The sequence below is a fragment of the Cavia porcellus genome, unplaced genomic scaffold (assembly GCF_034190915.1).
Source record: "Cavia porcellus strain 051 isolate PalLab524CR breed Dunkin Hartley unplaced genomic scaffold, mCavPor4.1 scaffold_20, whole genome shotgun sequence".
Lineage (NCBI taxonomy): Eukaryota > Metazoa > Chordata > Mammalia > Rodentia > Caviidae > Cavia > Cavia porcellus.
The window spans coordinates 38193722-38218647 of record NW_026947503.1 but is presented as its reverse complement, the minus strand read 5'-3'; the positions used below and the strand labels follow the sequence as shown (position 1 = coordinate 38218647).

At 43.0% G+C, this 24926-nt stretch overlaps 1 protein-coding gene across 5 annotated transcripts in view; it reads left to right on the top strand.

Annotated features, from left to right (window-relative positions):
- The window catches only part of Setbp1 (SET binding protein 1), a 377571-nt gene that overhangs the window by 14712 nt on the left and 337933 nt on the right, over positions 1 to 24926 (top strand). For all 5 annotated transcript variants that reach the window (XM_063231756.1, XM_063231759.1, XM_063231755.1 and 2 more), the window contains exon 2: positions 6208 to 6862. In XM_063231756.1, the coding sequence (XP_063087826.1) occupies positions 6377 to 6862 (486 nt within the window). In that variant the 5' untranslated portion in view covers positions 6208 to 6376. The remainder of the gene's footprint in view (positions 1 to 6207; positions 6863 to 24926) is intronic.

Below are 24926 nucleotides of genomic sequence, written 5' to 3'. Positions count from 1 at the left end.
CAGAGCTCTAATGTACACAGGAGGAGCGAGCGGGGGTGAAAAGACCGCAGATCAGCTGAAAGAAGGACGGAGGATGAGAAGGATCTTGGGAATGCAAAATGGGCAACATGGAATGAGAGGTTCACGGTGAATGCAAGGCAAAGGGAACATGTGAAATACAGTTAACTTGATACTAGAGAGGACACTAAGTTTTCCTATGAGGCAAAAGAAAGAAAGAAAATCAGAGAGAAGGTGATAGAAACAGAGAACAGAGAGGAGAGTTGTAAACTAAGAATTACAAGAAAGAAAAAAAAAAACTTAGAAGTCAAAATCATTGAATGAAATAAAGGAGTTAACCAAAAAGAATGTTTCTGAACTAAAAGGAACCTATATCTGCATATCCAAAAGACTTGATTTTCCAGGGAAATTAAGGGGAGGGAGATGCATACTATACCCACTTTGTGATTAATAAAATTCTAACACAATGTGAAAGAGAATCTGCAATTGCAAAGGCAGAAAACAAGGTGCCTGCAGAAGAAAACCCTAGCCCTTTTCCATTTTCTCTTTTCTTACTGTACATGGGAGAGAACCTTCCAGACAGTTTTGAGGCTGTAAGTTTTAACCTGAGTCAAGCCTGTGTCTTTTGCGTGGAAAGATGGGAGATGTGCCAGGTACTATAAGAATTTCACAGCAGGGCCCTGGGAAGGATGTGGAAGAAGAGCAGCCTGAGAAGAGGGGTGGGCAAAGGACAGCGGTGAGGTAGGGACTCTTCCTGAGTTTGTGAATGTTTGACTCTAAGATCCTGTGAGGTGCATGTGTTATTTTAAGATTAATTTTTAAATAAGAGGCAAAGAGTTTATTTAACAAAGACTCCAAAACTGTCGGTCAGTGAGGGAGGTCAGGTAGTCTTCTGTGTCTTCATTTTGTTGCTGAAGTACTAAGGCTGTAACAAGCCTTTAAAGACTTCTATAAGACACAGAACTCACATCTTTTGACCCTGGTGGGAAATGCCAGAAACTCTCTATTTCTGCCACTTGGTCCCATTAGAAAACAACAGTCAGGATATCAGTGACGTGTAAGTGGATGGTGTCCTGGGAGCCAAGCAGAGAAAGGAGATGGATGATTCTGGAAGCCCAGCTTGGATTGTCCTTTTCATATATCAACAGCCAGCCAGCATTTCTTGAGTGTCTTTTGCGTATTGGTCACTGTGCTGGGCACTGGGATGGCGTAGGACAGGGTAAAATGCAACTGAGTCCTATTGTCCACAGACTCAGAGAATGACTGTAAGTGGAAAATATTTTTTTTAATGTTTTTTATGTGAAGTACGAATTTTTATTTAAGAACATTAGTTTTAATTTATTTTTTCTTTTTATTTTATTGGTCCATTTTAGATATGCATAGTTATAACATTCTCCTTAGGGAACCTGTCCATGGTACATCATGCTTCATCTTTTTTCCCATTCCTTTCTTCCTCCAGTCTCTCTTCCATTCTTTACTTACAAAAGCTTTGTTTCACTTTTTCCTTCTGTTATTTTTCTTTGCTTCACTCCCCTTGTTCCCTTTCTCATTTCAAAAACTTCTAATAGACAATAGTTGTAACTTGTGGTCAAGGGTAGTGAAAAGCACACTGATCAGATAAAGTATAAGATGCTAGTTGTCAACCTCCAGCTCTTTGGAAGCACCTGGAGGACTCTGGAAAAGCCAGAGCACTTCCCTCACTAACTCTGGTGAGCTTTGGTTCAGCAAATGGAGAGTGAGAATTTGCTTTCTACGAGCTTCAGGATAAGTAAGAATTCTCCAGGCAGCAGGTGGGGTGTATGTTTTAAACTAGGCAAGAAATCTCCCACCTTTCAAATTTTGGGAAAATGTAGTTTTGGGGACTTCTTTAGATATGGGGCACATCTAGGTGTGTAGGATTCTCCCTGGCCACTTAAAGAAATAATCTTGTAGGGTCCAACAATTTGAATACAATGTGCAGTGTTCCTAGAGGTGTATAGATGTTCACAATAAAGTTGCAAGAGTATTGAGTATGGAGAAACATGGGGTTCAGCTCCCTCCCTTCACTGTTGAAGAAAATGTGGGATAAGGAACTCAAAGTGTCTTGTGACTGACAAAGGCAGGTGCAGAGACCCCCTGTCCTTGTGTTCTCCGCAAGGTCCCCATTCCTCCCTCACCCCTCTGCTTCCTTGGGCCTGCTGAGCAGTTATTTCCTAAGCATGTTTACTGTCCCAGTCCCCCCACCCAGTCCCTGCAGGCAGACATGGTAGGGTTAACTTCCTTTGGACCAGAGGCCCCAGCCAAGCACAGAGTCTCCATTGTGAGCCGCCCCCTCAGGAGGAGTCTCAGACTGCTGGAATGTGACAGGGCAAAGTGTTTTCACCTTGCCTGGCTTCCCTGGATCTGTGAGTGTGTGCATGTGTTCACATGTGTGTGCTGGCAGGGGCGCTTCTCAAGAGGCCTGCCTGTTGTCCCCCAAACTCATCAAAAAATTGAACTGTGAATTTAGGGTGGCAGGTATTTGTGGGGACAAGGCTGGAGGAGAACAACAGCTTTGTGTGCTGGGGAAGTAAACAAACAGGTTAGGTTTCTTTGCTTTTAAAAGATTGTTTATTTTATTTTTCTAAGGTGAGGGGGCTTATGTGGACACAAGAAGCTGAGATAGTATCCTATGGACAGGCAAGAAATTTGGCAGGGGATGCCTTGGTGAGTGGAGCCAAGGTTGGAGTAGTTTGAACCCCAGGACTTTGAATAGCTGTCAGGGAGTGAATTCATTTTCATTCAGAAAGAACTTCTTGAGACCAGCTCAGTGCCAAACCTGTACTGGTTGCTGAAGTGAATGTAAGCGTTATACAATGCAGACTTCAGTCTGGGAATGAATTGAAGTTCAGTTACAGAAATAAGATTTGTGTGCTCAAAGCAAGTAGTGAACAATGCAAGTCTGGTATCCAGGGGCAAAGTGTACAGCTGGTTGCTGTGTAAGGCAGGGCAGGGAGTGAGTACTGTAGTCTGGAGTATGAAAAATGTTGCCCTAAGACTTGGGCATAACATAGATATGGGAAGGCTTGAGAGCTGTTGCTCATTCATTCCTTCATGTGACAAGAACATGGAGGGCACCAGTCATATGCCAGGCACTGCACAAATCAGTGGAAGGGGAAGCGAGAGCTGAGTCTAGAAAAAGAGCATTGCAGAAAGAATGCTGTCTATGAGGGCTGCCATGGAGACAGGTCTGAGTTGAGTAGACAGTGCGAATTGATGGCTAATGTCCTGGGAGCCTGGACTGTTAAGGTGAGATTAATATGGAAGATCTGGAATGAATGTTCTCCCAAAAGATGAGAGCTGTTCAAAACTGCATGGCTATTTTATCTATGACACATATTTTGAAAAATTTCCATATTCCTGGTTCTGGTCCTCAAGCAACCACAGTCAAATTACAGCATGGGACCAGATTTTCTTATGTGCCCTCTGCCTCTAATATCTGCATGCAATGTGAGGGTTGGATTATCTTTTTAAAGCAAGAAGATGTTCTTTCCCTACAGACAACCCCACAATGGCTTCCCCTGACCTGTTAGATAAAACTCAGACTCATTAGTGTGCCATTCAGTGGTGTCCCTGATCTTGCTGTAATTTGCTGCCTCACCAATCCCTGTGTTGTACCACACCCCTTGTCCACATCAAATTTCTGTTTTCTGATCATAATCCGGGTGCTCCTGAGTTGTACCTTGCTGTTTGCTCTTTCTTTTGCCTGTCCTGTCTTTCTTCTTTTCACTCTGCCTGTGAAAAGCTCAAGATCAAAACCACATCTTGCGCTCCCCTGCAAGTCTGCTTATGTTGCATCCCATCGACCTACACCCTGTGCATGTGGAAAGTACTTTCTTTTTCCTTGCACTTCTATCCTTGTTTATAGTGCATATAAGTTCTGCTCTGATGAGAGTTTGTTTTTCAAGTCTCTCTTCAGAAGTATCTTTATTGTACCTTAAGATTTTGACTTGAGAGGAACTGAAAAAAATGTTGAATTGAATTTTCTCTGGATCTCTTACTACTTAAGATATAGATTTTGGAAATTTCTGCATCTAATTACTGATTCATGTAGTTAAATATACGAATCTCTGAAATGAATCACTTTTTAAGATAGTTTATTAATAATAGAACCTTAGCTTCATACACCATCTATTCATCTACAGTTTCAGTTTTACCTTCTTTTTTTTCTCCACCACATAACATGTACCACATATATTGCCCTACTCTGGCTTGTAGGTCCAAATGACTTCAGTTAGGGAATTTCTTAGCAATCTATGCTTCACCTTTGCCCTGATCTAAGAATAACTTTATAGGTAGGGCCTAGGTAATTATAATGATAGTATAATATTGGTGATTCCTGCCAAAAGGCAATAAATCTTGGACATTACAACCATTAGAAAATGTGATTTGCAGTTTGTGTGGATCTGGGATGCAGGTTGATGAGAAAGGCCTGCTGGACTGTCCTTCCCCCTGGGAAGCAGGGACTTGATCTAAGGTATCTTCTGTCACCAGCAGCTATTATGGAACCTTTCTGTAGTAAGAGAGACCTACATGACTTTTTAAAAATTAAAATGTTTTGGGCAGGGAGGTGGATCAATCCTGATGAAACAAAGAACGTAATAAAGAAAAGTAAGCGGCAATGCCAAGTAGTCTGCCACCCAGAGGTGTCATTACCCACACAGGTGGCTGCTCAGGGCTTGCCGAAAGCATCAGGAAAGGTGCTTTCACTCTCACGAGGGTATCCTTATCTCTTCCAGAAAAATTATATTCTTTGGATTTCCCCCTAAGTGGCAGCAGCTGTGATTGTGCCTTTTTACAGGGAAGAGCAGTTTCCCAGAGCAGAGCATGTGTCTGGGCTTCTCTGGGGAGCAAAGCCCATGAGGCCTCAGCCGCCTTCCTGTCTGGCTTCTTCATAAGGCATCAGATCCTTCTTCTAGAGTGAGAAGATGTGGACCTCACGTTTAGGGTTCCTGTTCTCCACTGTTCTTCATGTGCCTTTGCAGGCAACTTTGGGCATTATCTGGGGACATATCTGCTGGCCAGGTCTTTAAATGGTTGGGCTCAGAAGTACACACCTCAGCTGAATAGCAGTGTTTCTGCTAGAAATGAAGTGCTCAGGGGATGAGGCAAGGGCTCAGGAGGGACATGACGTATAGCCAAGGATGGGAGGACATGGTGTCTCCAGTTTTGTGCAGTCTTAGCGTTCTAGGGTTTCTCTTAAGAGCAGTGTTTGTGCTTCCTTTTGGACTTTGAAATGATGAGTCAGAAACTGGCAAAAACCAGAGGAGGTGAGAATAGGGAGGGACAGTGAAGCTGACCCTGCCATGGTCTGGCAAGAACCTGATCAGTTTTTCCTCTTCTGCTCATGGATTCCTGATTCCCAAGGGGATTCCTGACACCTCCAAGGGCCTTTCAACATGCACCTACCTTCTCTTTCTTTTCTCTTTTGCTGCTATTTACACACAATATCACTTCATATAAGGAATGAGAAAAGAATGAAAATTGTCTAGAGTGGCTATTTGTATCTGAATTGAAATGATTTTTTGTTCTGATGGAAATATTTCTCAGGGTCTGCATTAATCACAGTGTTATATGTGATTTTCCATTGAAATCTTTTGTTTTCCTTTTCTGATCTTGGTGCTTGTTTTAAAAACAGAAGACTTTGCATAATTGAAATAATGCATCATAAAAATGAACTAGAAAGAACACTTCAAAGGTCGACTCGGTAAATGTCCTTCCTCTACGGAGTGGAAGCTTGGCTTAGGCAGCTGGGGGTTTGATCAACCTTGCAAACTGTTCTTCACATGAAACAGGGAAGTGCTGCAAGAAGCCACTCAGTTGTGGTTCCCACAGACCCGAGCATCGACACTTGAGACTTCCCTTTCGTCATGGCTGGTTTTGCTGGTAACTCAACCAGCTGTGGCTTCAATGTAAGAAGTTCTAGCTTGTTGCTAGCTGTAAGACTCACCATGCTGATGTTTATTTTGGGCTCGCCTTTATACAAATGAATAACACCCGATAAGGCATGTATGCATGTTTCCCCCTCTAGTCTAGCAGTTTGGAGGTGTGCCCAATGCTGGTTGAATTTATTTCTGTCATTTTTCTTTCCTGATGCTGTGGATACGTGAAAAAGGAGTTCTAGGAACTTAGACTAGCTTTTGGACTCATGCTCCTTCCTGACACAGCTAAATATCTTTTTGCTTTTCCCAGTTGCAGATCTGATCTCTTCTGAACACCTCACCGTGTCTCCATCCCTGGGACTCTGAACCCAGCAGCTGGACTACTTTGTTCTTGGAATTTTGGGCATCCTTTCTTTTTGCTTTCCTTTTGTCCTTCTCTCTTCTCCCTCCTGAGAACTCCTGAAGACTGTGGGATTGTCATGGAGTCCAGGGAAATCTTGAGCAGCTCCCGGCAGAGAGGGGGTGAGTCTGAGTTCCTGCCAGTCTCCTCAGCCAAGCCTGCCACTGCTCCTGGCTGTGCAGGAGAACCTTTGCTGTCCAGTCCAGGACCCGGGAAGAGCATCCCAGTGGGAGGAGAACGCATGGAGCCAGAGGAGGAGGACGAACTTGGCTCAGGGCGGGATGTGGATTCTAACTCCAATGCAGACAGTGAGAAATGGGTGGCAGGAGATGGCTTGGAAGAGCAGGAGTTTTCCATCAAAGAGGCCAACTTCACTGAGGGGAGTCTGAAGCTGAAGATTCAGACCACAAAGCGAGCGAAGAAACCCCCAAAGAATCTGGAGAACTATATCTGCCCACCTGAGATCAAGATCACCATCAAGCAGTCTGGGGACCAGAAAGTGTCCCGTGCTGGGAAAAATAGCAAAGCTACGAAGGAAGAAGAAAGAAGCCACTCCAAAAAGAAGGTAGGAATCCCTTGTCTTGTTGGGTTTTGATTTCTGTTTTTGCTGCTTTTGTCTCCAACATTTGAAAGTCTGTTTGCACATTACTTATTTACTTCTGAATTGTCAGTCTTCTTAATGGAAGACTTACAGTCTCCAGAAGAAATGCCTCGGATATAATGTTGGTATCACGTCAAATTTATTGATATATTTTCTTATCTAAAAACAGCTGCTAGAATTATAATTAAAGAGTATTTGTATTTATTGTAAAACAGCCAATTGGTTGGTTCAGCTAAACTCTTAACAGAAGTGTAAAGTTCTTAAAAATTGTTTGACATTTGTGTCTGTCTCAGAGTCAAGAGTGGGATATTGAAGCTGGTCAGTCAGAGCAGTCAAGAGCTGTTAAAACCTCTTTTTGGTTTCAATCATTGCTACTGTCAGTCTTTCTAAGATGAACTGTGCATCTGACTCAGGGAGCCTGGTCCTCACAGTAACTGAGGCTCCTGCAGGACTGAAAGATCATGTCCTGAAAGCTCTAATGAGCTTTGGATTGAATTACTAAAGGCAAGGGGATGGGCACTTGGCCTGAATCATAGAGTTGGAAGTCTGCATATTGAAAGGACTTGGTGGTCATTTTCCTGCTAAATATCAAAGGTGGATGTGCAGAGCCGATTGAGGAGGTTGGTGGTATCAGTTGGTCAGGAATGAATGAGTCTACGTTTCAGAGTTTATTTTGGGAGCTGCAGCAGCCTCTGTTCTTGGAGGAGTGTGACACGGGGCTGTGATAACAAAGGACTGCTTTATTACAGAAAGCCTTTTTTTCCCAAAAACTTTGGGAACCTCTGGGGCCTCCAAAAGATGAGTTTGGTGGGCAGAATTTTGAGAGTCTGGGGGCAGGAGCTAATTAGAGTCTTTGATTCTCTTCCTGACATTTGGTAATTTAGGTGGGCTCTGGTGATAGTGGCTTAGCTAAAATTGGCACAAGTGAAGTTATCTCTTGACTGATAATCCAGAGGTAATTTGTAGTATTTCTGTTGCACTATAGTTTTTTGGGTTTTCAAGCCATGGGATAGTAATTTTCTTCTTTTTAAAAATTTTTTATTGTTACTAGTATATTTTTGTAGTATGTCGTGATTATGTTTATTGAGGGCAGTTGGTGCATGTAGTCGTTTTCAGTAAAACCACTGGGAATCACCTAATTCCTTAGTGTCAGACTGTGTCTGTCCCCTTAATAAGTCTTTTGGCTGATTTGTTGCATTTAAAATCCTAATATGTGGGCTCAGAAAGACTTTCTAGGGAGCCTTAACTCCCCACAGTGCTCAATAATCTTGTCCTGGTTTTAAAACCGAAATCCTGCTTCCAGGAGTCTTCTTGCAATTCTGGGAAACCAGGACTGTGGGTCATTCTACTTTGACATTTTGGAATATGAAAGAATTTTTATAAATTGGCTTGTTTTTTGCTGGAATACAGTAGTCATGCTTTCCTCTCCCCTATTACAACTTTGAAGTGCTTTCAAAACCAAGGTTATCTTGACACACTCGTACAAACTTTTGAGATTCTTGCAAGAAAATGCAACAAGCTCTACTTTGAAAGTGCAGTGTGGCTTTGGAGTTTGTTCTTTCTTTTCAGCTTTGAAAATGAGTGCCTTTGTCTCTGGCCATTGAGATAACCAGTTCTTTGTGCACTATTGGGATTTTGCAAGGGTGAGCAATCTTGAAAACGGTTACTTATGCTAACTGCTTTGCTACATCCTCACCACTGTCAGGATTGAAAGAGTGTACAAACCCAAATCTGCTGCCTGATACAGACAGTAAATGGTTCTGATTAGGTACCACTTTCTCTGAAGCCATACACTGATTCCAAATACAGCCGTCTGCCCACCGAAATACCCCAGAATGATGCTCTGGTGTTTGTGACATAAGGTGCTTTCAAAAGTGAAATGTGTGATAGACTTCAGTTTTCATGACTGACATTCTTAGGCTGTTCATTCTCACCTGAAAATGTTGGTGTCATTTGAGGATTTTCCTCAAAAGAGAGATTAAATCCCTTATTTGAATATGTGATTTATCAATGAGTATTTCTATACCTGGACAAATAGAAGGAGTGAAAAAGAAAGAGGCCGAGGGCTGATTTTCAAATCATGGGACTATTTTGTAACACTGTCGGAAGAGTATCCAACCACATGTTTGCATTCTTAGGAGCTCGCTTCACGCTGTACATCTCCATCTTCCTTCTTTTTTTGTGTGTGTTTATTTTTTATTAGTGCATGTTTGCCGTACATAATTATGTATTCCTTGTGAGGAGTTCATTTGTGTACATAGCACATCTCAGTTCTCTTTTTATCCTCTTTTCCTCTACTCGCTCTCCTTCTCCACTCTGGATTCCTTTCCCATTTAAAAAGATCCATCCATATTCTTGCTATTGTCTTCTCTGCCCCCTGCTTCTGTCTCTGTCCTCATATGTGTATGTATATGAAAAACCATGCAGTATTTACAACTGTGTGTGTCATTTATCTCACTTAAAGAAAACATTATTTATATACAATGGAGTACTACTCTGCCATAAAGAAGGATAAGTTTGAATCATTTGGTGGAAAGTGGATGTACTGTAAAAGCTACCTTTCCTTATACCTAGTACTGTTACTTTTCAGCAACAAGTGAGGAAAATGATCAGCAGCGAGTTCTGATCCTTGACAGATGATAAGAACATTCTTTGATCTCTATTGGATTAGAGTATTAACATTATTACCCTTACTTTCCTGTTGCTTCACAACCAGGGAGTAAGCAAAAACTGAAGCTAGATGTTAGGAGGTGGAAACTTACCCAGTCATTTGTATGGAAAAATTAAGTGGCATGAACTTGCAGAATTAATTTTGTACCAATGGGAAATATATGATGAGCAGTATGGGAGGGAAAGGATGAAGATGACGTTTTGTAAGTAAGCTGTTAGCATCTAACCTTGAAATTACATCTTCCAGATGACTTACTAATGAAATTAAACCTTCCCCCCCACTCGCCTGCTTTGAAGAATTATACAGGATGTGGTCCTTAGGAATAGTCTCCCATTAAGAGCTAGAAGGGAGGTTCTGTTGACCAGGTTCTTGAATTGGTAGATATTCCTACTTGGGAGTCATCTAATATATGTGTTGACTTTGAGCAAAAGTTGACCAACTCTGTATGCCATACCCAATGCCTTTACTGGTTTTGTTCAGCTCACATGCAAAGGATGATTTTACCTTTCCAAAGATTAGGAGAAAATGAAAAGAAGAACAATATTTTGAATTACATTCTATTTGTTTGAGATTCATATTTCAGTGTGTATAAATAAAGTTTTATTGGAACAGAGCCAATTCCATGTGTTTACATTTTAAGGATGACTGCTTGTGCATTGCAATAGCAGATTGAGTAGTTGTCACTAAGATACTGTGGACTGCAAGGCTTTGCTGTTTGGTATTTGTTAATCCTTGACTTAGGGAAAAACAGAGTTTCAAGGTAATATAGGTTTTATTTTTGTTTTGTTTTTAATGATTCATCCTCCAAGTTTGGAGGCTGGGAGAAATTGGGTGTTAGATTCTGCGCTTTTTTTTTTTTTTAAGTGAACCAATTAATTTTGTTTAAGTGATTGCTTGACAGCTCCAGGCAAAGACAGCTTATATGGGATCCCACATCATTTTCTTTTTCATTGGTTCTTGTAAAAAGGAAGCAGTGTAGGAAAATGGTAGTGTGACTTACATATCATGAGCTAATTCTCTATAGGTGAACTCCAGTTGTACATAGTCTATGGCTTTGGAGTGAACGGAGTTCATATTTAGCGTGATGTATCATGTAGGATGTTATTTCGTATTTTAAATTTGGAACAAACCCTCTAAACTGAAGAGGTATTGTAGATGGTCAACGAACATGATTACTTACATGGTAGGGTGTGAGAAAGGATCCAGGAAAATACCATATCAGTGGTCCAAAGATGCCTGTGCCTTTTAAACTAGGTATAAGCTTTGCTTTTGCAGGAAATCATGCAGAGAATTGAGATGGTCTTTAGGAGGGAGTTTAGGATAAATGGATGTACATGTAATGTGAAAGTAGCATTTGGGAGGAAGTAAAGGCTGAGGGATGTGCTCAGAGCATACTCCAGGGATTTGCAGATGGACTGCACAAACTCACATTGTTCCTTGTCAGAGGACCAACACTCTTGCATCTTAAAGTTACTTAGGTAAGTGATACAACAGCAACTCATTCCATTACCTTTCTAGATCAGTCAGTAAAAAACAACAGAGAACATGAAGCAGGTATCTAGCTGCAAGTTTTAAGTACAAAACATCAGCATAAAAAGTTCCAGAAAGATGGTTTTGAAGAAGCTCTCAGCTAGGCAGAGTTTAGCAGCCCTTCTCTTCCTGATCTGCAGGATCAGAGATACCTGTCTAGATTTGATAGTGAGAGAAAGGAAGGATGGTTCTGGATGAACTCCATCTGACACCCAGTGACTTTGTGAATGTGGAGCTGCTGTATAACCTTTCTGAAGTCCAGTTTCCTCATTTGCAATTTTTACACACTATAACTGATGGTATATTTTAGGGGGAACATGGATAATTTTATTTTGATATGGGCATGTATTATAATAATAGTGTCAATTTACTAAGTGGTGTTAGCTCCTCTGCTGGTTGTTTTCTTTTAGTCCTTATAACAATTCTGCTGGGAAGATGTTATTTATTTACGGAGGAGAAAATTGAGGCCCAGCTCACTTCAAAAGAGTAAGAATTGGAATGGGCAGAGTTTGCCTTTGCAGCCAATTCTGTTGAACTCCAAAGTCATTGTAGTATTCCAGTTCCTCAGTTACCACACTGTATAAAATTAAAGACTTCTGGAAGGTGAAGAACATGGGAATATTTCCCCTACACTTTCCCATATCAGCTGGAGTGGCAAGATCATAATCCTAAGCATTTTCCTTGGTTTCAAGTCTTTTAGGATATTCAAGGGAATTTTAAAACCCAATGAATTAAGGTCTTATTTTTTCCCCTTTATTATGTTTGAAAACTTATTTGTTTTTGATGAAAATACAAGTTCTGTTTCATTGTTTTGGACCTAATTTTCTCTCATTGCCAGCTCCATCATGAAAAATGGTTTTCCCCAACACTAAGAGCATGTCCTTTACATATGTCAGTGGCCTGGCATGGTTGGAGAAATGTTCGGGGTTGTCCTTGGGAGCCCTTAGGCCATGCCTCCAGGCTACCGTGTTGTGTCTGTGGGAAGACTGGGGTGTTCTGTCCAGAGCATAGCCACCTTAGGAATCCTGATGAGTCTTGCTTTTATTTCCTTAGTCTTTAGACAACATCTTCTTTGTGTTACACACTTAAAGGATAGAGGTGTTTTAGGTTAAAGGTGTTTGAGGTGCTGTAATGGAAAGCAAGGTTCATATTGGTTTAAAGCGAGTAATAAATATCAAATAAAAAAAGAGGTTGGGTTTAATTCTGTAAGTAATGGAATGCTCAGCAGGCTTTGAACTGGGGCAAAGGATGTTTTTAGGCATGTGATGTCATATAGGGATGCTTAAAACAGGAAGCATGAGGAGGAGCCTTCTGGGAACATAATAGTAATGAGGATGTAGTGACTTATGGTTATCCATTTTCCCTGAAGCATGTAAATAGCACTGTGTTAGCTACTTTTCTCTCATTGCTGAGACAGAATAGCAACATAGACAGAAAGGTTTATTTAGCTCGCAGTTTGTAGAAGTTTTGGTCCATAATCAGCTGGCTCCAATGCATGGTGGTATGACAGAGGAGGGCAGTTCGTGGTGGGTAGATGGAGCAAGGGAACAAAGATGTTAACAACATCTCTCTGCCCCTTTTATGTTGCATATAGGCTACCAGAATTAGTGGATACCAAATTAGTCAGTGGATTGATTTAGTAATCACAAAGCATTAATCCCAGCATCACAGACTATAGATCCAGTATCTCTGGAAAAGCCCCACCTGTGACTGCAGGAGGCTTTGGGAGAACATCTAGACTCTAACAATCACATTTCTCTCTTGGTAGCAGTTTGGTGTACCAGGTAGGTGAGGAAGTCTGTTGGAGGCTATGCTGATGAGGGGCGACAGGGGTCTTGCTTTGTCAAGGAATTAGATGGCCTGAATATGGTTTCTGGCCTTAGTGATGTCCCTCTTCCATGCTGGTGGGTGGCCTGGAGCATCTCAAAGGGTCCCTCCCTCTTTGTGGTTTAAGTGTCCTTTTCTGTCACCATTTTGTCCATTCCCTCCCTTTGCTGCTCATGTGTCTCTGTGTCTGGCCCAATCTTGGCGTCTATTCTGGGGATGAGAATGTGGTGTTTCTAACAACTGGTAGTCCAGACCTCCTCCATGCCAGGGTCACAGGCCAGCAGATCTCATCAGCATTTCTTCACAAGAGGCTGCAGTTCCCTCCTGTTACATTTTTCTCTCTCTCTCTTTTAAGCAGCACATTCCTACTTATTCACTAGAGTGCCTGAAATTTCTGTTTCCTGAATGGGTTCTTCTTAGGTTTTTTTTTAGCTGAAGTGGCACAGCAGGTGGTGAGGGACCTTTTGGGGGTGAATATTAATCTCCCCAGGGTAACAGGAACATTTGGCAGGTGAGGCCAAGGAAGTGAGAGGAAGAAGGTTGGATGTGAGAGATGGATGCCCTGGGCACAGCTCTACCTCTGCTGTGAACAATGCCAGCGAGAATACTTTATAACCCCGGATATCTGTTTCTGCATGGGTTTTCATTCTGTTTTGCTTTGTTTTTTAGCAGAATGAAAACAAGAGCAGCTTTTGACCTCTAAGTACTTATTTCTGCTCTCAAACTAGAAACTTTGAGTCCTTGTGTTCTACTGGGCAAATCTTTTTCTTTAAGAATACCAATTACTATAAATACAGATGTTTAACCTCTGTTTACATCCACTGGTCTCCTATGAAATTATTTCCTTTTGCCCAAAATATCAAAAGGCCTGAAATCATGGTATAGCAAGTATTAGAGCTGAGATTAAAATGTGGCAAAATTTAGTAAGCTTGGATTCCATGAAGATGTTCTGGTATTTTTTCCTCCTCCCTTCATCTTTCTTGAATTTTTCTACTTGTATTTGCTATCTTCTGGAGTTTAAAACATTGAGGTAGCTTGCTTCCTTTTGGGTTTGGAATTCCTATGGCAGTCAGTTTCTCTTTGAACTTCTTAGGGATGTTCTTCAGTGAACTCTTGACGTTGAGGATCAATATGGCACAGTAACAAGAGAATTGAGCTCTATAACCCTTCTTTCTCTAGATGGGGGTAGCCTGCTCCCTCTCTGAAATTTTAGGTGTGGAGTATAGGATCTGTTAGAAAGAGCTTTGAGAGAGGATTGGAATCCTGGATCCCCATTTAGGATTGGCTTCCTCTGCCCTGGCCTGCAGTAGAACTTGGGCTCTCACACCTGCAGGCTCTGTATGACCTTACGCCCCTTCCTGACGGCTTAAAAATCAGGGACAATGGCAGCATGGCCTGGCTGATGCATTGTGAGAATGGAAAGTACCCTTCTGCACTGAGAATTGTGCTTAGGCCTTGATCTGATTCCAGTCCTCCACCTCCTGCTGTCTGACTGCCCAGGCACAGAACCAGCACATAGGGCCCTATGGTGGTGTTGGGCACCAGTAGGCTTGGATTGTGTTGAGTGTCCTAGCTGTGGGCAGCACCAGCATCTTGTCTCTGATCCCTGCACAAGTTCTGGCTAGTAGAGTGTGTCACTAATGCATGTATTTTGTTGGTGATGGTGGTCAGGATTGCTATGGTGATTTATTTAGAGATGATTTAAATGTCTTTTATCTTTGTGACCATTTATCTTCCAAACCAGGATTATTACTGGGCACATAGGATGACTCAAAATTAAAGTTTCAAAGTGGTGTCAAAGGAACCACCAAATGGGGTTCAGCTAGGTGCTGCCACACCGCTGCCCTTTGCAGAGCAGCCCTCCCTTCTCCATCTCTGCAATTTCGCACCCTCAGAAAGTCCCTCATTGTTACATTTCCTTTTTTAATTTTAGTAAAGGTCAAGAGATACAATCCTTACTTTTCCATCCTCTCCCATCCTTTGATTCTTACAATTGCTGCAGTTTCAAGTTAGAAACCTCCCACCTTCAGAATCCAACATGTGGAAAATCAGACCATCCCCCAACTTTGTAGTTCTTTATTACAAACCACAGCTTTGGTCAGGAAGGCACTGGGTTCTACCCGGAGTATCAGGGTGGGGAGCATAAGGTTGTGGCAGGGAGGTTCTCAGAGCTGGGTCAGAGGCCCTGGTTAGACTCCTGAAAGCATTAAACAAAGACAGTGCACAGCATGAGGCATTGAAACCTGCATTTTTAGGGGATGGTGCTTACCCACAATGACCTAATAATTCATGTTATAATTTGCACAGGGCCAACACTTTGGGGAATGGATTTCAACTTTGCCCACAGGGTGACTTGACTTAGAGGGTGACTATAAATAAGACCCTGGATGCTCCCCTAAGGAGGAGGATTCAGTAGCTGCAGGGAGAACCTGCCAGAGGAGAGCAGAGTCTACAGAGCTGGGTCCTTAGGAGGTACACAGACAAATGAGGTCACAGACACTCACTTGTGAGGTTGCACAAGAGGCTGCACTATATGTCTGCTAGTAGAACACTGAGCCCTTGGTGCTGACAGATTGCAAGCTGAGGCTGCCATCCCCAATTGCCAGAACCTGGACAGCCGAAGCCATGTGTTGCACGAAGTGTGGATGCTGGGTTTTCTAGGCTCCTTCATACCTCCCACAGCATGGCTGCAGATCTTGCTCTGGAAAGACAAGGCCGCTCTTATGACCTTGAATGGCATTTCTATCTGAAGTCCCAGGTTGTTAAGTCGTTTTTGCTCTTCCTGCCTGCCTGTCCCTCCAGAGCCAGATTCCCTAGCCTCCCCATCAGCCTGTGACCTCACCAGGGAAAACAATAGAGGCTTTTGTTTATTATGAAAAGTCCATGCAGTCCCTACCTTGACAGGCCACTTGATAATCATCATTAGTATCAAATGTAGGTTGCTTCACTGTGTTTTCTAGACCTTTATTGTGTATTTTTTTCCCCAGATGGACTGTTTTGCTTCTCACAAGTTTCTGGTTGGTTTTATGGTGAGGGAGGTGAAAGAGCCAGTAGAACACTCTGGAAAGGAGGCAGACAGTGGTTTTGCCCCTTAGAGTGGACTCCTGGCCTTGCCCAATGAGAGATAATAATTTGCAAATACAAATGTGGGCAGGCGTGTGGATAACTGTATTCATGAAACCATCTAGTCCATTAGTTTAGTGAGTGAATGAGGCCCCAGCTCAGGAACTCTGACAATGTGCACAGTTTAAGGAGTGGATTCTCATGGTGGATTAGGTATAGCTGAAGGGCAGCTATTAAGTGAAGCTCTCCATATTTGTCCTTTTGGGGCTCGAGGTGATGGAGACTGATTTATTTGTATCTGTGCCTCTTCCTTGAACTAACTGTTCCCTCTTCCCTTCTTGTAAATAAATGGCTGGGTTTTGAGGGCAGCTGGGCCACAATGGACAAGGTTGGGAAGTGCTGGAGTCAGGCACAAGCTCTGTAGGCAAAGGCAGGCTGACTGCCGCAACTGTGAGGCAAGGGAAAGGAGTGGGTCAGCAGTTGAGTCGTGCTTGCAGGATCATTGTTATCACTGAAAGTAAAATAGGGCCTCTGAGCATCTCTACTGCAGGAGCCTCTTAAGCGAGGAAAGCACACTTCCCAAGATACCTAATGTGCAGTTGTTTGGCTGCTGATCAGAACCCTCCAGGGAGACTTGCCACCTCTTGTGGTATCTCTTGTTTGAGAAAGTTCTTTCTTGTAGTGCATTAAAGGCGTCCCTTTTAAAACCTAAATAGTTCCACTTCCTGAAAGTATTCTTTGGATTCCTGATGCCAAACCACCTGGATTCTTGTACTTTGTATTCTTATATTATGCTTTCTCAAAGATGTAGATAGGGAGAGTTCACAGAACAAAACGTAGTACCAGAAAGTGGTTTGGTCTGCAGAATACTGGGAATTGTTATCTTTGCTACTGAAGACACAGATAAATCACCTTCCTGGTAGCTTTGCTATTGTTGATGTGCACTGAAATCTAAGTGAAGAAAACCCACCATATAAATATTGACCTGTGCTACTTTTGCTGGTTCAAACTAGTACTTCCTACCTTCAGTGGATTCTCTGGGCCAAAATTTAGGTGTTTGTGTTATTATTTTATTTCTTTCCATTTTTTTCCTGCTGAGTAGTTCCAGGGAGAGATTGGGTCAAATGTCAGTCAAATGGTTTGGTTTGGGTCCAGGGGCTGCAGAGCAGGTGCCGAATCAACGGACTCATGACTCGTAGAAGCCCAGTCAATCAGAACTCCTCTTTTCTATGCTCTGTCTCAAGCAATCTCACTGGATAACATTAACCACCATCACTGAGTTTGGTTTTCCCTTTATATTGACTGCCTTGTTTATCTAAAAAAAGGCTGATAAATGTGTCTTGTCAAAGTAAAGTATTTTCTTCCCAGTTATGTTGTAAGCTCTCTGAGGACAGGAGTTATATCTTTTATTAATGTAATAGTCACTTATTTTATTTCCCTAGCCTAGATGTTAAACAAGTTATTGTTAGCTCTCTGCCAAGCAGATAGGTCCGTGGAAAGTACCTTCTTTATCAAAACAGCTTCTGCCTAGTCAACCCTGTGCATTCTGCAGTCCTTCTTTAGAGACATCTAAAATATTTCCTCTGCCAACTTTTTGTGCTCTCATCCAGCTAGACTGGGGCAGAGCTGAGTCATTGAACTTCTGCCCTGATCTGCAGAGTCGTAGGGCAAGTTCAGACCAAGTGCTGTGGGATTATAGAAGATTTTGTTAGGAAGAATTGATCTCAGGACACTTAAGGGAAAACCCAGGGCAGCATAGTAAATATGTATCGAAATGAGTGTTGCAGACAGTACATAATATGGAAAATCGACCCATCCACTCTGCCTGGGACTTTTCCCAACCATACCTGCTTATGTCTGCCATTATCATTTTCTGGTTTGTTTTTTGGATGCTTCAGTGAGGTAGCTATTAATCCTCCCTGTTTTGTAGGCTAGAGTACCAGACCCTGAGAGTTTTTTCAATGGTTTCCTGAAAACAGGTAATTTCTGGGGACTTCAGGGCCTCAGACTCTCAGATCCCTTGTTTTCCAGCAGCAGGAGATTATCATTGAAAGATTCCACCATCTCTGCCTTGTATAAGTCCTTAAAGGGAGAATAGTTGACTCTTTACATCTCTCCTGATTGTTGCTGTCACTCAAGCCCAGGGTGTGAGTAAACCTGAGCATTGCAGTTTTGTCCCATAGACCAGCTCCCTGTTCCTTTCCTGGACTGGCCCCAGCCTTTTCTGTACTGGAAAATCTCCCATGGGTCCCAGCTGCAGCAAGCCATGGGATGATGTGACATTCAGTGGCACAGCACAGGGCTGTGGGATTAACAGGTTCACTGTGACCTAATCTAGAAGTTCTTTAAAGGGTTTTCTAAGGCATCCCAGTTTGAGGGTGGATGCAAGAGTCAGCAAGGGGCTCCACAGGTCTCCAGAAGCATGGCCTTTAGGGAGGGTAGCCATTCCAAGCTTCAGGTTCTGAGTTCAAGTCCTGATTCTGCCTTTAACAAATGATTCTGTTGTCTCATCTTTAAAGAAATATTAATAATACTTCTTTTTCCCACACATATAATTCTGAGGGTAATCTGAGTGAATGACTGTAAAGAGGTTCTGATATGATAACAGGTAAATAGAACTAGATGGTACTATTCTTTAGAACTGCCATAAACTAGATTTCTGACAAGTCTTACATTAAACTTTTCCATCACTTCTTCCAGAGTCCTCTTCAATGCCTGTCCTTTCTTCTCTGCTCCCAAAAGAGCTCCCAATTCTTCGTGGCTCTGATGAACAACAGCTGCAGGTTGGAAATGGTCAGCCGCTGAGCACAGATACCCGCCACATGGTGTAATTGCCCTTTGTGAAATTCTAGGGTGAGAGGTCAATCCTCGTTGCCCATCTTTGTCACTTCTCAGTTGTCTGTATCCTGGTGGCAGTTGTGTTGTCCCAGCATCCTTCCCCTGCCCCACCCCCTCCTGAAGCCCAGGAAAAAACCATCTGCTGAGTTGGCTTTCAGAAGACTTTTTTTTTAAATACCAATTTCCCTTTGTTCTGAGGCAACCTCCAATCAGGGCTGGTGTCTGCTGGGTTTGGCGAAAGGCTGGTATTGTGTTTCATGCTCCCAGAGGAAAGGTTGTCCACTTGCTTTTCTTTTTGATTCGATTCCCTGCCATTCTGCAGGACAGTCAGAGGTTGCAGCTGCCACAGTCAGCTGTAAATTGGGGACCCCTTGTTTAAGAACCTCCATGTTAATCCTTGGCAGGGGGAGAAACATAAAAACACAAAAACTAAAACAAGAGAGACAAAAAAAAATTAAAACCACTACTAATGAGGTTTTCCTATTTCCATTTTGTCCTGTGAGTCCCACCCAGCTCCTACTGGTTGTTTACGGCCTGCTACCTTTGGTAGCTTTTGGAAGAGCATCAGGTATCTAGCCTCTGAGATTTCCTGGTTTCTTTATGAAGAACATGACCCTTACATCAGAGGCTTGGGAGAGGTGTGCTTTTGTGGGGAGCAGGAATTACAGGGCTGTGCAGGGTGTTTTCCTGAACACAACCATGGCCACTATTTGGGTACTGAGAGTAGCTAGGTACTTTGCAAACACTTGGCACACATACCAGATCCTCTTTGCAACCACAGTGTAGACACTGTTGTTCCCATTCCACAGATGAAGGCTGCTAGGCATAGAGTCTTCCAAGGCCTTGCCTGGGTCTGCAAGGCAGCCAGGATGCAGCTCTTGTTGGGTGCCTCCCTTTGCTCCAGGCAGCCAGTTGGGGCTTCCCAAGCATCAACCAGGTGGACAATCTGGAGATGTGAGCCAGAAATCCTCACTTGATGACCTTGCCTTTCTCAAAACCCAAAGTGAAGACTTTTCTCATTCCTTGTACTTATTTTTCTGTAAAAAGAGACTCAAAAACTAGATGGCGGTGTAGCCAAGGAGCCAGTTTGGTCAAATCTTGTGAGACTTCACAGGATCTTCTGCTCCTGGTGCTCATGCTTTTCTCTTCTTTTTCTGATATGTTAGTCTAAATTAGTACAGCTTCTCTTGGGACACTTAGGAGATGCTTGGACATGTTACTTCAGGTTATTTGGTGACTCTGCAGCCTTGTGGCATCTGCCCTCCCTGCTGGCATGGACATCCCTACTCAGAAGCTGTCACTTTATTTGCTCCTTTATGGTGATAAGAAGAAGGATAAGGAAATGAGCACATAATGGATTCAGTGTGTTGATGAACATCTATAAAATTCACAGAACTGTTCTTTAATATTTCCTCCCTCTTTTCACTGTTAGGCTTGGCCGGCAACCCAAAAAATGGGGGCCTGATGATTCTAGAGGGAACTAGAATGTAAAACAATACCAATGGCAGAGAGAGAAAGGGAATAAAGCAGGAGGATGCAGGGAGGGGCAGAGGGAGACATTCAGAGGCTTTTCTTTCTCTTAGGACATGGTTGTTTTCTATACAACTTGTAGGGGTGTGTGTGTGTGTGTGTGTGTGTGTGTGTGTGTGTATAAGAGAGAGCATGTGTGTGTATGATTTCTCCAAATACATCATAGGTTACTATTAATATGGATAATCAGAAATATGGTAGTGTCACCGAACAATGAACTCACCTTTGCCCCACCTACCAGGGTTTTTGCCTAGCGCGTGGCCGTGTGAAATGACAGTGTTCTTAGTAAATGTTCTTCCTTGCCATCCTTTTCTATTGCAATCTATGTATGAAAGCAGATATTGTCTGAAGTGATTTGGGAGGCATAGCAGTTAGCACATAGACTTATTGGACTAGATCAGGGAGGTGGTGGGTGGTGAATGTCCATAGAATGGGTGGTAGCAGATTCAGCCTTGTGAGCTCAAAAACTACTCCCATGCTCAGACATACCAGCTATCATGGGCTGCACTTGGGGTAACTGGGGTCCTACTCCACAGTCCAGTTCCATCTAAGGGTACAGATCTCAGAGCTGTGAGTATAGGAGGAGCAGCAGAAATAGCATAAAGAACATCTGACTACTGAGCAGTGTGCTCCATTGAGCCTGAGACCGATGCCCTAGCAGAAAATCACAGAGCTTGGCTGAGTGGTACTTGGATGTCCCTACTGATGCTAATTATCGCACTTAAAGTGCTCTCTTCTCTAGTACCACGTTACTCATTCATTTATTCATCCATGCAATCAAAGATATGTTCTTCAATAGCTGTTTGCTGCATGCCAGGCAATGTTATTGAAATATATTTGGGTATTATTCCTTAAACGTCCCATTGGGGTAATGTCTGATTTGTAAGCTATATCAAAGAAGAATTTGAGACAGAAAGGCTTCTCCATAGCAACTCAGCTAGTAAGGAGCATATCAAAGACTTTCAAAAAACTACCTCGTAAGGGACTGGTCGATTTGATTGAGTGATAGGGACAGCCTGGGCTTAATTGAAATGAAAAGCAAGAAACACCTTGAAGCAGAATAAGATGAGCTGTGAGTGAAAGGCATCCTTTTTGGTGTCCACATGAAGAGACATGTGGCTTTATAGTATTGATGTATTTAATCTATGGGACGTCCTTGAGATATCCAAATAGAGAGAGGAGGGGAGAATAGGTAGTTTGGCAAGAAACCATAAGGAAGTTGCATGTCACACATTTTGTTGGAGGGAACAAAATCCAAGAAAGAACATCAGCGGTGATAGAAGCAGCAGTCTGAGACACAAACAAAGGTTACAACATTGCAAATGCTCAGTGTATTGGAGGAAGTCAGGTGCAAGTGTGGAGGCCAAGTTGTAAGCTAGCCACTCCCAGGAGAGGACAGGAGGGCCAGCATCTGAGAGAAAATGTGTGCATGGATGGAGAACAGGAATAACACACTTCTGAAGGGCATCAGCTTTCAGTGGCTGAGGGAAAGGGGCTGCTTTCGAAAGACTCCACCACTCTGTAACATCTTTGTAGAAGAGGAACAGAGAGTACTCTGGAGAAGTGTAACCTGCCACTCTAGGACCTTTGCAAAAATTCTTGTTGTTACAGCCAGGGTACTGGCAGCTTGCTATTAGTATCAGAGCCACTGTTGACATTTTGTATGGCGCAACTGTGTAGGTGGGCCTGGACACAGTCTGCCCCAGGCTGGCCAGCTGTGCTCCTCTCCACCTCCAGGCAGGAGCAGGTGCTCAACTTCTGGATGCCTGCCTTTCCTTCTGGCTTTATTCCTGAATGACAGCTGACCTTTGCTCCCTATTATAGACTTGCAGCATATTAATCTCTGCCTGTCCCAACAGAGGGAGGAGCAGGGGGCTCTTCTGCTCACCTTCTTTAAAACAGGGAGACACATGTTGGTCCTTGGACCTTTTCCTTCTGAGGAAAAGAGATTCAGTGACGGGGACTGCAGGTCATGGCATATAGCTTGCAGGCATGGAGGCCAAGCAAATATATGAAGAAATGAGGGTTCCTAAGCATCTGTACTTTCCCCTCTTCTAGTTTCTCCTAGGAGCTCAGCAGAGCAGTTTAGTGTGGGTCTGTGTGACTCTTAGTGAAAGTGTTGCACGTGCACACATGTGATGGTGTAAAGCCCCCAGATGACACAGTAGGCATTAGTGTGTATGATCTGATATAGAGAACACTGAGCTCAGAAGCAAAAGTTTTGTCTCTGCACATAATCATCTTATGCACAATGACCAGGAACGAAAAAGGACAGGTGAAGAGCACACAGCCATTGCTGCTGGTTTATACGGACTTTGCCTGGCATCCTGTTGGTAAGGTAAGGCCAAAGGGTGATGCTTATGTTTTGGCAGATGCTAGGGGGTGCCCAGTGAATGAGTCCAGGAAAGGATGGAGGCAGTTAGGCTGCATGACTGGGCCTTGAAGAAAGTATAGGTGTTAGCAGGATAGGAGGTGGCCGGGAAGATTGCTTGAGCTATTGTCCAGGGCACAAAGTACTCATAACATGCCTGGGTTGTGGTGAGCAAACAAGACCAAACTTGAAGTGGGAGATAGCCTTGGTTTGTCTGATTTGGGAAACTGGATGTAGCAATAGGAAGAAAAGAATAAAGGAACATGCACAGAGCTGCTGCTTTAGGAAATCATGGCACAGCCAGCTTTGAAGGGGAGTGAACTTAGAATCAGAACCTAAACTTATGGCAGCACCCAGTGTAGGACATAAGTTCCCTTGATTTTTGTGATGATGCTAAGACGTCCAGAGAGCCTTCAGGGATATGAGAAGGAGCAGCCTTGAGCAGCGTGATTCCTGTTACTTGAAGAAATTCCATCATTTTTGAAGAATTCATTGATTTTGTTTCTAAAGTCTTCACAAATATCTTACTAACACTTAGGGAAAGCTGAGTGGAAGGGCCTTGAATAAGAAGGGTACTCTGATTGACAGAGGATCCCAATCCACCCTCTTGCCCTGGTATTTCATCCCCACTGAGGATGTGTCTGTTGTAGGGTACACACAGAAAGAATTCCTCCAGCGTGCTTCTTTTGATACATAAGCTAAAGTTTACCTCCTATGTTTCAAGTCGGTTGTCACCAGCAGTGTGGAAAGGTTTGCATTGCATCTTATTGGCTCACCTTCTGTTTCTAGGCCAGCTTGTTCTGTCTACATTGTGTCACTCATTCTTGTCCTGTTGCTGAGTTCTCCAGCTTGGCACAGCACCCAGTAAATTTCTTCCACCCTTTCTCTAAATAATGCTTTCAGGGAACTAGGCGGATGGAGAAAGCCAGCATATGTTCTCTTCCACCACAGTCTCCTCTTCAACCTATTTTAACCACTTTAAATGGGACCCATCCATACACAGTGTGGATGCACAAGTTGCACTTTTTATGTGTTAGAAAAGGACACAAATGCAGATGGCCATGATGGGGAATTTTCCCCACCCTCACAAGGTGGGGGAACAGGGCAATGGTGTGAAAGAATGAATTAGTTATGGCAAATCTTGTTAGTGTCCATTGTAAGCAGAGAAGCTAAGCCATCTGTGGCCACTTGCAAAATTGTTCCTTGTTTGTTCAGGCTCCCCACCGAAGCAAATCTTTCTGGCTTATGATAATTTGCATATTGTCACTTGTTTGCCAACTAGAGAGTGTCTGGACATGTGTATGTTAGAGGGCATCTGTGGGGACACGTATGTGCATGCTGAAAAAAGCCCAGTGTTGGTATGCCTTTGGGATCTGGCTTTGACTAGGCTCTGGGCTCAGAAGGGGAAGGATATTCTGTTTGTATTCATCTGAGACATTCCTAGCTCACTTCTCCATTTGTCTTCTTGGTCTCCAATCACTTTCTGTTCCCCTAACCCTCTTGCTGCCCTGATTTCTGTGCAATGTTGACCTCGTCTTAGTCTATGGTTTGTGTGGGCAGAAGGCAGAAAGTAGTTAGGCTTTCTACAGCTTAAGAGTGAGGCCTTAAGGTAATATTTGCCACCAGTTTGGCTGTATTACTCTGTATTGAAGATGCTGCTATTCTATCTCCAATCACTCTCCATGGGTTTCCCATGGATGTTCTGTAAACAAATAGTGTCCAGGTGCAGCAAGGGTCCACAAATTGCATGGCCACTGGAACTCCTGCCTTCTGGGGACTTCCATGGAAAGTGACACATGATAAACATTGCATGCATGGGGAATGGAATGAAGCAAGCTCTCAAGGACCTGTGTGTAAGGATGATCACCAGGTTGGGTGGCTCCTGAAGGCCTTGCACTTGACAACTGTAGAGGACAGATGATTATGTAGGGCAGGAAGTCAAAAGGGCTCTTGTGCTAGGCTTCCGTATGCCCAGGCTGGCAAGAGTCAAACTGAAAATCTTCTAAAATTAAACAGCAGAAATCCTCCTTCTGCTCATCACCGTAACCAGTCTGGGAAAAATGATGTAAGGGATTAGAATGTGAGACAAGAGTTGGAGTTCCTCTGTGTTGTATTTCTAGTAGCACTGAAAATTAGTTCTCTTTATAACTTTGACAACTTAAGTGGCTGAAATTTCCTAGCACCTTAATTTTCTCCTT